Raw genomic sequence first — 12,763 nt, 5'->3', positions numbered from 1 at the left:
TCTCTCATACTGGAAAACCCTAAACAATGCAGAGAGAAACATGCTACACTTTGATATACACACAAAAAAAATATCCTCAGGGTGAGGTGATTTATAAAACAAGCTGGAATCCATCACTCAGTCGCACTACATTTAGGGATTGTCTCAATCTCCCTTGTGTATCCCTTAAGAGCAAGAATAAGAACAGCTGTTGGCTCTGCAGTGAGAAATAATCCCTTGGCAATCCTTCCTTTTCTTCAAAGCTCATTGGCACTTATTTCATTTTTTAATAATTTCTGACCTGTAAGGACTCTGAAACAGTATATCAGTGACATTTTAAAGCTTCTCCAAAGCATAGCAAGGGACTACTGTTGTGCCAGGGAGCACTAAAAAGAGTCATTAGTCATACCTTCGGACTGTCTGTAACTGCAGATTTAATCTTAAGCAAGAACTGAACAAACTTCACATCTGTATTGTACATTTGCATATAAGTATCAAACTCATAAGTAAAAACATATGTATAGATATCTAAAACAGTTGCTCCCATCTTCACAAGTGATTTTGAAGGTAATTTTTTGCTAATAATCACAGGGATAAGAATATTTATGAAAACCAAAACTATTCTAAGACAAATTCTAACACTGCCAATGATCCAACGTGGAAGACGTCACACAAGCTGTGTAATATGACAGCTAAGAGCTATTTCACAAATCTAATGCCAAGCAACATGACCAAATAGAGCAAGACACGCGCAATGGGCTCCCATCACTCTATATAAAAAGGCAGAGCAAACCACCACCAAGGACAGACACCCAGCAAAGGTAGGTTCCTCAGTAGCTCAGATATCTTGAGTCATTAAACTACTCTGTTACAACATGTGGTAATATTGCCATGCATCATTTGTATCAAGTCAATGTTGTGTTAGAAATATAGAAGGATAAGCATTTACATGACTGCAAAAATATTTTCTGAGAGATTTTAATCCATCAATACAGTTAGATTTTCTTTTCCTTCACTGATTTTGAAATAATGTATCATTAAATGTAACTTAAAAAAAAAGAAATCCTTACTGTACTGTACTTTTTTCAGAAGTCTGCACTGAACCCTCCCAGAAAAACATCTGCTCACTTGGTGTCTCCCAAGGTAAAATAGGCTATCAATTTGTCTTGGAGATTAAATCAATATAAAATAATGTTTTAAATATCAGTACTATACATGAAAAGATGGTCCCCTATGAACATAATGATCTTGCCAGTACTTAGCTAAATTCTGGTATGGCAGCAGCTTCCTGTATTTAATCAGTCTTAATGTAGGACATTAATTCGAAAACAGTAATAGCAGATACTGTAGAAGACATGACTTGTCCTACTTTGCTTTTAAAATGAATGACTATTGTCTTGTTTTTACTTCCTTGCAGTAAAGAGTCATCATGGGTGACCCGGAAATGGAGTGCTTTGGCCCGGCGGCCATTTACCTCCGGAAGCCAGAAAGAGAGAGAATTGAAGCTCAGAACACTCCCTTTGATGCTAAAACAGCTTACTTTGTGAGTGAACCCACCGAGATGTACCTCAAGGGGAAACTTGTGAAGAAAGAAGGCGGCAAAGCCACCGTAGACACTCTCGGTGGAAAGGTGAGTATGAAGAAAAAATACACAGTGCTTAATAATATTTTTAATGTAGAATCTGGACTGTAGCAACATCATACAAATTCTTTGGCATGGTTAAAATTTAAATTAATTCAAACTCCACAATCCATATTGGTTTACAGACACATCCAATTTGTGATTAGCACCAAAGATTTTAAACAAGACAACACATGACTGCTAGACAGTGACTAAACTTATTTCTGTGCCTCTTCTGTCTAATTGGCAGTCTATCACTGTGAAAGACGATGAAATCTTCCCCATGAACCCTCCAAAGTTCGATAAGATTGAGGACATGGCCATGATGACCCACCTCAGTGAGCCTGCTGTGCTGTATAACCTCAAAGAGCGCTATGCAGCATGGATGATCTATGTGAGTCTGACCTGATTAACACATAAATAGCTGAAACTTATTAGCACTCCAGGGGAGATGTGTGTCAGTAACAATCCTCTCTGTCTTAACAGACCTACTCTGGGTTGTTCTGCGTCACTGTGAACCCCTACAAGTGGCTCCCAGTGTACGACTCAGTGGTCGTATCAGGATACAGAGGCAAAAAGAGGATTGAGGCACCACCCCACATCTTCTCCATCTCTGATAACGCCTATCAGTTCATGCTCCAAGGTATCAATGATTTTGTGAGCTATTATGTGCCCAAAAATACAGCAGCTGCACTAACTGTTATATACCTTTTTGATATCTTACAGATAGAGAAAACCAGTCAATCCTGATTACGTAAGTGTAAACATTTTTATATCATTCAGAAGTTTTGGCAATAACATAATAATATCAGTCATTTTGAAGAATATCTATGTACACATCCCACAACCCAGTGGAGAATCCGGTGCAGGGAAGACTGTCAACACCAAACGTGTCATTCAGTACTTTGCCACAATCGCAGTGGCTGGAGGAAAGAAATCTGAGCAAACTTCTGGCAAAATGCAGGTAAGAGGAGTTCAATAATATTAACATGACATCTGACGTTTGAAACTGGAAGAAGTGTTGTCAGATTGACAAAATCAATGTTATTTCTAGGGGTCACTGGAGGATCAAATCATTGCAGCAAACCCACTGTTAGAAGCTTATGGTAATGCCAAGACTGTGAGGAATGACAATTCTTCACGTTTTGTAAGTTGTTTTTTTTGTGTGATTTCTCTTATTTGAACTATTTGGTGACAACAAACATTCACCATAACAGTTTTAACTTAAATGTTACTCTGTAACTCCACAGGGAAAATTTATCAGAATTCACTTTGGATCAACTGGAAAGCTGGCTTCAGCCGATATTGAAACATGTAAGATATTTTTTTGAAACTTATTGGGCATTATCTTGTTTATAATTCAGTCAACTTCTTGCTTATTGTGCTTCAGGGGAATTTTTTCTGAATTTTTCACAACTTTAATCCATACAGATCTGCTGGAGAAGTCTCGAGTGACTTTCCAGCTGTCTGCTGAGAGAAGTTACCACATCTTCTATCAGCTCATGACAGGCCACAAACCTGAGCTGATAGGTATGAGATTTGTAGATAATATTGTAAATTATTCAGTTATTCTACAGCAAGTGAGCAACAATGTCTTATCAGTTGTATGTGTGTGTGTGTGTATATATACATATATATATATATATATATATATATATATATTCTGGTATATTTATATATGTTTTTTCTTTCTTCAGAGAGTCTCCTCATCACCACAAATCCATATGACTATCACATGATTAGTCAAGGTGAAATTACTGTTAAGAGTATCGATGACGTTGAAGAATTCATCGCTACTGATGTAAGAATAACTTCACTTTGATGATTGAATTTACTGCAACCAGTTTATTAATTATACAATCTACAATCTAATGCAAACCAAAACAGCCCTGTAATAAATCTTACCTTTATGAAGATCATCATATAAAGTTTTAAAAACTTATAAATCTCTAAATAGCTTGTCAGATTTTAGAACTGTAGAATGACAATAACTTTCCTGAGAAAGTCCAGCTTTGATTTGTCTTATAAGGGATTAAATGTACTGGAATGTTAGTCCAGCAAAAGCATTACAGGTGATCAGTAAAATGTTAGAATTAATTTTTAATATTTATAAGCAACTAGTGTAGAGGAGGTAGATTAGAACTAATAATATTACACCATTCAGATTGTATCAAAAGCTTGCTTATGTCAGAATTTTACATTTACGCTTTATATCGCAGACTGCCATTGACATTCTGGGCTTCAACTTAGAAGAAAAAGCAAACATTTATAAGCTGACTGGAGCTGTGATGCATCATGGAAACATGAAGTTCAAGCAGAAGCAGAGAGAGGAGCAGGCTGAGCCTGATGGCACTGAGGGTATGAAACCAACACACCATGAGCTTTTAAGTAGTATTACAATTTTTGCAACTTGAAAAAAGGGACTTGGGATTTAAACATTTATCATAATGTGGATTTTAAAGATGATTATTTGTGCTCTTCTTTTAGAGGCTGATAAAATCGCCTACCTCATGGGTCTAAACTCTGCTGATTTGCTAAAAGCATTATGTTACCCCAGAGTGAAGGTTGGGAATGAGTTTGTGACCAAAGGTCAAACTGTGCCTCAGGTATTGGATGTCAACAAGAAACAAAAATCAAATCAAATTACCACATTCATAAGATTGTCTCCCATCTTCACGTCTTCTCTTAACTCCTATCTTTCAAGGTTCACAACTCTGTCATGGCTCTCTGCAAGTCTGTCTATGAGAAAATGTTCTTGTGGATGGTTGTCAGAATCAATGAGATGCTGGACACAAAACAGCCGAGACAGTTCTTCATCGGTGTCCTGGATATTGCTGGGTTTGAAATTTTTGATGTAAGTATGTTTGGCTGACACTACGTAATCTTATAAGTTTCAGTTAAATAATTGCCCAACCAGAATTTCAAAATCAGGGTGCAGGGTACATCGAATCTAAGAGTACAAATAGTTTCACTTCTAAGACCCTTGCTAACTTTTGATATCTTCTTTAGTTCAACAGCTTGGAGCAGCTGTGCATCAACTTCACCAATGAAAAACTGCAACAGTTTTTCAACCACCACATGTTTGTCCTGGAGCAAGAAGAGTATAAGAAAGAGGGCATTGAGTGGGAGTTCATTGACTTTGGCATGGACTTGGCTGCCTGCATTGAGCTTATTGAGAAGGTAAGGTTGTAAATGGCATATTTTCATGAAAACCTTGTGCACACATACATTAGAGAAATGTGTTAATGCAATGATGAGTCAATTTTACATGCAATTTCAGCCAATGGGCATCTTCTCCATCCTTGAAGAGGAGTGCATTGTCCCCAAGGCTACAGATGCCACCTTCAAAAACAAACTGCATGACCAGCATCTTGGTAAAAGTGCCCCCTTCCAGAAACCAAAACCTGGCAAAGGCAAAGCTGAGGCCCATTTCTCCCTGGTGCACTATGCCGGCACTGTTGATTACAACGTCAATGGCTGGCTGGACAAGAACAAGGACCCCCTGAACGACTCAGTTGTTCAGCTCTACCAGAAGTCTTCAATCAAACTGCTGGCTCATCTCTATATGGCACATGCCGCAGGGGATGGTAAGGGTCATATTTTTAACAACAAAATATGGAGGTGTTTTTATTACATTTTACAATATACTGGATGATTTGTATGTAGCTGGAGTAACAGAATATAAACATTTACCAAATGTAATCTTCATGTTATCGCAGAGGGTGGTGGAAAAAAAGCCGGCAAGAAGAAGGGTGGGTCTTTTCAGACTGTATCTGCTCTGTTCAGGGTAAGTATCACAAATGTTTTTTAAATCTTTATTTGAACGACACTTAAAGCCACAGTATAATATGTACTATAATATCTGCAACACTACAGTATATTCCAAAGTGCTACCAACATTCAGGGAAATGGGCCTTGCCATTTCTTATGTATCAATTTGAATTTTTCCATATTTCAGGAGAATTTGGGCAAGTTGATGACCAACTTAAGAAGCACTCATCCTCATTTTGTACGTTGTTTGATTCCAAATGAATCAAAGACTCCGGGTAAGCCTAATATGAGTATTAATTTATGCATCTACAAAGACTTCTGTAATTATGCAACACAGGACTGAATTTAGAATTTCTTCAAGGTCTGATGGAGAACTTCCTGGTCATCCACCAGCTGAGGTGTAACGGTGTGCTGGAAGGTATCAGGATCTGCAGAAAGGGCTTCCCCAGCAGAATCCTCTATGGTGACTTCAAGCAGAGGTACTTACTAAGATTACCCACATTTTTGACAATCTTATGATCAATTATTTAAGAACCATCAATTTCCCTCCAATCAGATACAAAGTATTGAATGCCAGTGTCATTCCTGAGGGCCAATTCATCGACAACAAGAAGGCCTCAGAGAAACTCTTGGGCTCTATTTCTGTTGATCACACTCAGTACAAATTCGGACACACAAAGGTAATCTGTTTGTCTGTAATGGATGTGAACATGAAAGCTAACCCTGATATTGCAAGTAGGCATTAAAATTTACATACATTAACACTGTCTTTCAGGTGTTCTTCAAAGCCGGTCTGCTGGGTACTCTGGAGGAGATGCGGGATGAAAAACTTGCTGCCCTGGTAACCATGACACAGGCTCTCTGTAGAGGTTTCCTCATGAGGAGAGAGTTTGTGAAGATGATGGAGAGGAGGTACAGTGACATTTAGCTTTGTACATCAAAGGGCAACTGTGCAATTGTAGATGACAACTTGTCATTTCTAGGCAAAGTATTTATCTCGAAAATCCAATCCACATTTCTAATCAATACACCTTTCAAAATGCATGTACACAGGTTTATTTTCCCCTATATCTGTTATTCCCAGGGAGGCAATTTATTCAATCCAGTACAACATCCGCTCATTCATGAATGTCAAAACATGGCCATGGATGAAGCTTTACTTCAGAATAAAGCCTCTGCTGAAGAGTGCAGAGACTGAGAAGGAGATGGCACACATGAAAGAGGACTTTGAAAAAACCAAAGAGCAGCTAGCAAAGGCTCTGGCTAAGAAGAAAGAACTGGAGGAGAAGATGGTTACTCTCCTGCAGGAGAAGAATGACTTGCAGCTACAAATTGCATCTGTACGTTAAGTAGAAAGAGGCAATTGCTTTTTCAGTGATAGAGGTTTTTACAATTGACTACATAATATTTAAATTGTATGTCATTTCAAATCTAGGAAGGTGAAAACCTTGCTGATGCAGAGGAGAGGTGTGAGGGGCTCATTAAAGCAAAAATCCAGCTTGAGGCCAAAGCCAAAGAGACGGCTGAGAGACTGGAGGATGAGGAGGAAATCAATGCTGAGCTGACTGCAAAGAAGCGGAAGCTGGAGGATGAGTGCTCTGAGTTGAAGAAAGACATTGACGACTTGGAGCTGACCCTGGCCAAAGTGGAAAAGGAGAAACATGCCACTGAGAACAAGGTTGGTGTATTATTCACAAGGCCTTAAAGTCCACTCTTCAGAGAACACCAACCCGTTCTAAATGATCTTCACAATATTGCCAATATAGGTTAAAAACTTGGTTGAAGAGATGACTTCTCAAGATGAGACCATTGCCAAGTTGACCAAAGAGAAGAAAGCTCTCCAAGAGGCCCATCAGCAGACCCTTGATGATCTTCAGGCAGAGGAGGACAAAGTCAACACTCTGACGAAGGCCAAGACCAAGCTGGAACAGCAAGTGGATGATGTATGTAATAATAACAGACTATAATTTCACTCCCCTTGAAACTTTAAAAGCAAAAAATAATGCCTCATCTTGGTTAAAACAGCTTGAAGGTTCCCTGGAGCAAGAGAGGAAGCTCCGTATGGATCTTGAGCGAGCTAAAAGAAAGCTGGAAGGAGATCTGAAACTGGCCCATGAATCCATAATGGATCTGGAGAACGACAAGCAGCAGTCTGATGAGAAAATCAAGAAGTAAGAATTAAAATAAGCAACCCACTTGCAGTAAACGATTCTATAAGATGATCTACTAAAACACCACTTTAATGCACTGACTTACTTTCATCCTCTCCAGGAAGGACTTTGAGATAAGCCAGCTCCTGAGTAAGATTGAGGATGAGCAGACTCTTGAGGTCCAGTTACAGAAAAAGATAAAGGAACTTCAGGTATAATTTGGGCAAATGTCAGTCAAAGTAAAAGAACATTCAAATATCTTGAACGATGTTCAGTTAAACCATGTCTGTTTTAGGCTCGTATTGAGGAGCTGGAGGAAGAGATTGAGTCTGAGCGGGCAGCTCGGGCCAAGGTGGAGAAACAGAGGTCTGATCTCTCCAGGGAACTCGAGGAGATCAGTGAGAGACTGGAAGAGGCTGGTGGAGCAACATCTGTTCAAATTGAGATGAACAAGAAGCGCGAGGCCGAGTTCCAGAAGCTGCGTCGTGATCTTGAAGAGTCCACCCTGCAGCACGAGGCCACCGCTGCAGCTCTCCGCAAGAAGCAGGCTGACAGTGTGGCAGAACTGGGGGAACAGATTGATAACCTTCAGCGGGTCAAACAGAAACTGGAGAAAGAGAAAAGTGAATACAAGATGGAGATTGATGACCTCAGCAGCAACATGGAGTCTGTCGCAAAAGCGAAGGTAAATTAAAACCATTGTATCATGGGCAGCAGAGTCAACAGACAAAAAGTAGAAATATTTGATCAGCAACGTAACCCAAAATCCACAATGTTTTCTGTTAAACCTGTTTATCCTCTTATCTCATCACAGGCTAATCTGGAAAAAATGTGTCGTACTCTTGAGGATCAACTGAGTGAGTTGAAGACCAAAAATGAAGAACATGTGCGCCAGCTAAATGACATTGGGGTACAAAGGGCAAGACTGCAGACAGAAAATGGTGAGAAAAATATATTTTTCTTTTTTTAACTTACCCTAATCTCATATTTCCAGTATTTTCCCTCTGTTTGCATTTAGATTAGTTAGATTTTTCTTTAGTGGTATTAGACATTATAAATTAATGTTTCTTATTAGGTGAAATCAGTCGCCAGCTGGAGGAGAAGGAATCCCTGATCTCTCAGCTGACAAGGAGCAAGCAGGCTTTTACCCAGCAGATTGAAGAGCTCAAGAGGCACGTTGAAGAGGAAGTTAAAGTATGTGAGCATTAAGAACAAACAGGCTATAAATGAACAACAGCAGTTTCAGTTCTAAACTTGAAGTTAGATACTTATAGAAAAAATATCTCTGTTTTTTGAAAGGCCAAGAACGCCCTGGCTCATGCTGTTCAGTCAGCTCGTCATGACTGCGACCTGCTCAGAGAGCAGTATGAGGAGGAGCAGGAAGCCAAGTCTGAGCTGCAGCGTGCAATGTCCAAGGCCAACAGCGAGGTGGCCCAATGGAGAACCAAATACGAGACTGATGCCATTCAGCGCACTGAGGAGCTTGAGGAGGCAAAGTAATGAACAGTCCTGAAGTCTCATGGTTTCCACATGCACTGATTCTGTAAATCATCATGAAACAAGTTGATGTGTCTTTGCAGGAAAAAGCTTGCCCAACGTCTTCAGGATGCAGAGGAATCCATCGAGGCTGTGAACGCAAAATGCGCCTCTTTGGAAAAGACGAAACAGAGACTGCAGGGTGAAGTGGAAGACCTGATGATCGATGTAGATAGAGCTAATGCTCTCGCTGCTACCCTCGACAAGAAGCAAAGGAACTTTGACAAGGTTAGATATTTATTCATGCCTCTTGCATTTAAATAAAGACCATAGAATTATGAATTATTGAAGCACATGGGTCTTCTGTATGTTTTCAGGTTCTTGCTGAGTGGAAGCAGAAGTATGAGGAAAGCCAGGCAGAGCTGGAGGGATCTCTGAAGGAAACTCGTTCTCTCAGCACTGAAATGTTCAAGTTGAAAAATTCATATGAAGAAGCTCTGGACCACCTGGAGACTTTGAAGAGGGAGAATAAAAATCTGCAACGTATGCAAAATTTTGAAAAAGCTGAATATTCTGATGAGCCATTTAAAAAAAAAGAATTGATGGTTTTCTTATTTTGTAGACTTTTATAAATTTTTAAAAAGTTTTTGAAATGACCTTTTACACTTACACAAAGCTTTATCCTTTTTGAAATCTGCTCCATATGCTTTGTACAATAGGACAGGCTTGGAGAGTGTGCCCCCAGTGGGCTAACAGGCTAACTGTAATATGCATAGTCACTTACAGCAAACTAACACCAACAACATTCATGGAGTATTTTTAAGTGTACAAGCTAAAATATATTAAATGTATATGTCTAACAAAGAGTAAACAAAATAATTAATTGAGCTGACACCTCATGAAATATCTCCTTATACCTTGTTTCTTATAGAGGAGATCTCCGATCTAACTGAGCAAATTGGTGAGACTGGAAAAACCATTCATGAACTGGAGAAAGGGAAAAAAACTGTAGAGACGGAGAAGTCAGAACTCCAGACCTCACTTGAGGAGGCAGAGGTAAGGTTTGACAAATGTTATCCTTATTAAACACAATTTTAAATAATGCTGGTGCAACACAACACATTTTTTTTTTGTCAAGGCTACTCTGGAGCACGAGGAATCCAAGATTCTCCGTGTTCAGCTTGAACTCACCCAGGTCAAGGGTGAAATTGACAGGAAACTTGCAGAGAAGGATGAGGAGATCGAGCAGATCAAGAGGAACAGTCAGAGAGTGATTGAATCCATGCAGAGCACTTTGGATGCTGAGGTCAGGAGCAGGAATGATGCCCTGAGAATCAAGAAGAAGATGGAGGGAGACCTCAACGAGATGGAGATTCAGCTGAGCCATGCCAACCGCCAGGCTGCTGAAGCCCAGAAACAGCTGAGAAACGTCCAGGGACATCTTAAGGTAGAGTGGCTTAATGATCAAAGTTATAGGTAGTGTTCTCTCATTTACCTACACAGTATTGCAAATGTTTATTTATCATTCATTTAGGATGCACAACTGCACCTTGATGACGCTATTAGAGGTCAGGACGAAATGAGAGAGCAGGTTGCCATGGTGGAGCGCAGGAACAACCTGATGGTGGCTGAGATCGAGGAGCTGAGAGCTGCTCTGGAGCAGACAGAGAGAAGCCGCAAAGTGGCTGAACAGGAGCTGACTGATGCCAGTGAGCGTGTGGGGCTGCTGCACTCTCAGGTAAATTATGACAGAGACTCAAACAGTGACATGTGAAACACCTGAAAAGTGAAGATTAATTAACCCAAACTTTAATTTGTTTAGAATACCAGCCTTATCAATACAAAGAAGAAGTTGGAGGCTGACCTTATTCAGATCCAAGGTGAAGTGGAAGATGCTATCCAGGAAGCAAGAAATGCTGAGGAAAAGGCCAAGAAGGCCATCACTGATGTAAGTCATCATGATGCATTATATGTAACAAATTATACAGTATGGTGCCATTTCTCCACCAAATCAAGCAGCAACATTAGACCACAATATACTTATGTTTAACAATATAAAATTCTACAAAAATTCAGGCTGCTATGATGGCAGAGGAGCTGAAGAAGGAGCAGGACACCAGCTCTCATTTGGAGAGGATGAAGAAGAACCTGGAGGTGACGGTGAAAGACCTGCAGCACCGTCTGGATGAGGCTGAGAATCTGGCCTTGAAGGGTGGCAAGAAGCAGCTCCAGAAACTGGAGGCTAGAGTAAGTGTAATGAGGACCGGTCTATTCATATTTATTGTAAGCCAGGACAACATTTCACATTTTGACAATATTGCTTTCTTCTTCATCCAAGGTTCGTGAATTGGAGGGTGAGGTTGATGCTGAACAGAGACGTGGTGCTGAGGCTATCAAGGGAGTGCGAAAATATGAGAGAAAAGTAAAGGAGCTCACCTATCAGGTAAATTTATATTTTGAATGCCACCAACTACTACTAATAATACAACAAACAATAATATGCAGTAACGAAAACAGAAAGCTTAGGTTAGTTTTGTATTATAATGTTCTATCACTCCTGATATACAACAGACTGAGGAGGACAAGAAGAACATTGTAAGACTTCAGGATCTGGTGGACAAGCTGCAGCTGAAAGTTAAGGCCTACAAGAGACAGGCTGAGGAGGCTGTGAGTACACTTGATTCTCATAATGACACATATTATGAAAATGCCAATTCAGTCTACAGGTTGTGACTTCACTGTGGCTTATTATATAGGAGGAGCAGGCCAACAGTCACCTGTCCAGGTACAGGAAAGTTCAGCATGAGATGGAGGAGGCTCAGGAGCGAGCCGACATCGCCGAGTCCCAGGTCAACAAACTGAGGGCAAAGAGTCGTGAAATTGTCAAGGTAATATAGAACCATTTTATCAGACTAAAGTTTGTTAACATTTTAATATCTTAATAATTTTATAACAAGGAATCAAGATTACAGTTTGCTTTAGATTCAGATGATCTGGCCAAATGTTTAACATGCCATTGTTCTGTCCTTTCAGTCCAAGGAAGCAGAAGAGTGAGGAAGAAGTGAGCGTTACACAGTAACAAGGAGTCATATAATATGAGTATCTTGTTACTTGTTCACTTTAGCATGTTAAGCATGCTGTGAAGTCAATAAAAGGTAGATGTGTGCTGCATCTTTTTTGTGTCCGTCCCATCATTTTTGCATGACTGAAATCTTTCAGGCCTTGAAGGGCTTACACTATGGATCATGAAGTATGCTCCTCAATATGGCAGCAGGCAAACAGGGCAAGAAGAGAGATTTATATTTATTATTACTGAAATTGAAATAACACTTCTGTCCAAAAAGACTAGACTGCAGATCAGTGCCACAGCATATGAATCAAAGTACCAACTTGTCCACAACCTGGCCAGCAGAGGTCAGAGGTGCATGGGTCTATATTTTAAAGTCTGGAGGGAGTGATACAAGCTCTGTGAAGGAGTTTCAAATGTATAAATCTGAATCTTACTGACTTGGATATTACTGCAGAGTCCCTCCATATTAATTCCTACTCTGCAGAGGTGAGCAAAACCCCCTGCAAGTTATGTTGAATGTTGAGATGTTTCTGATATTTTGTCCACCTCATTTAAATCAGTAAGGGTGGACTTAATATTTAGAGACACCTCTCAACACAAGATAATTCAACAGCGTCGCAAACTACAGCATCCAAAATTACCACAGAGCTGAATCAACAACTCTTAAAAACAGTGCAAAAACAGGACATTGTAACT

The 12,763-nt window shown here is 39.9% G+C and overlaps 1 protein-coding gene across 1 annotated transcript; it reads left to right on the top strand.

Annotated features, from left to right (window-relative positions):
* The first annotated feature begins 1,068 nt into the window (after positions 1-1,068).
* LOC122980115 (myosin heavy chain, fast skeletal muscle-like) lies at positions 1,069-12,168 on the top strand. The gene is made up of 40 exons (XM_044347845.1): positions 1,069-1,122; positions 1,397-1,609; positions 1,851-1,994; positions 2,087-2,243; positions 2,327-2,354; positions 2,453-2,564; positions 2,655-2,747; positions 2,851-2,914; positions 3,032-3,130; positions 3,298-3,401; positions 3,820-3,958; positions 4,088-4,206; positions 4,305-4,454; positions 4,610-4,780; positions 4,881-5,187; positions 5,320-5,387; positions 5,559-5,646; positions 5,733-5,850; positions 5,928-6,051; positions 6,147-6,283; positions 6,456-6,711; positions 6,807-7,049; positions 7,138-7,314; positions 7,397-7,542; positions 7,643-7,733; positions 7,817-8,206; positions 8,336-8,462; positions 8,597-8,715; positions 8,821-9,017; positions 9,102-9,285; positions 9,375-9,540; positions 9,929-10,053; positions 10,136-10,444; positions 10,532-10,735; positions 10,820-10,945; positions 11,074-11,244; positions 11,336-11,440; positions 11,569-11,664; positions 11,754-11,885; positions 12,031-12,168. The coding sequence occupies exons 2-40, from the start codon at positions 1,409-1,411 to the stop codon at positions 12,049-12,051; spliced, it is 5,808 nt and encodes a 1,935-aa protein (XP_044203780.1). The 5' UTR covers positions 1,069-1,122; positions 1,397-1,408; the 3' UTR covers positions 12,052-12,168.
* Positions 12,169-12,763: the final 595 nt, after the last annotated feature.

The sequence above is a fragment of the Thunnus albacares genome, chromosome 4, assembly GCF_914725855.1.
Source record: "Thunnus albacares chromosome 4, fThuAlb1.1, whole genome shotgun sequence".
NCBI classification, from domain to species: domain Eukaryota; kingdom Metazoa; phylum Chordata; class Actinopteri; order Scombriformes; family Scombridae; genus Thunnus; species Thunnus albacares.
Note: the sequence above shows the minus strand (reverse complement) of the source record. Positions and strands in the feature narration are given on the sequence as shown.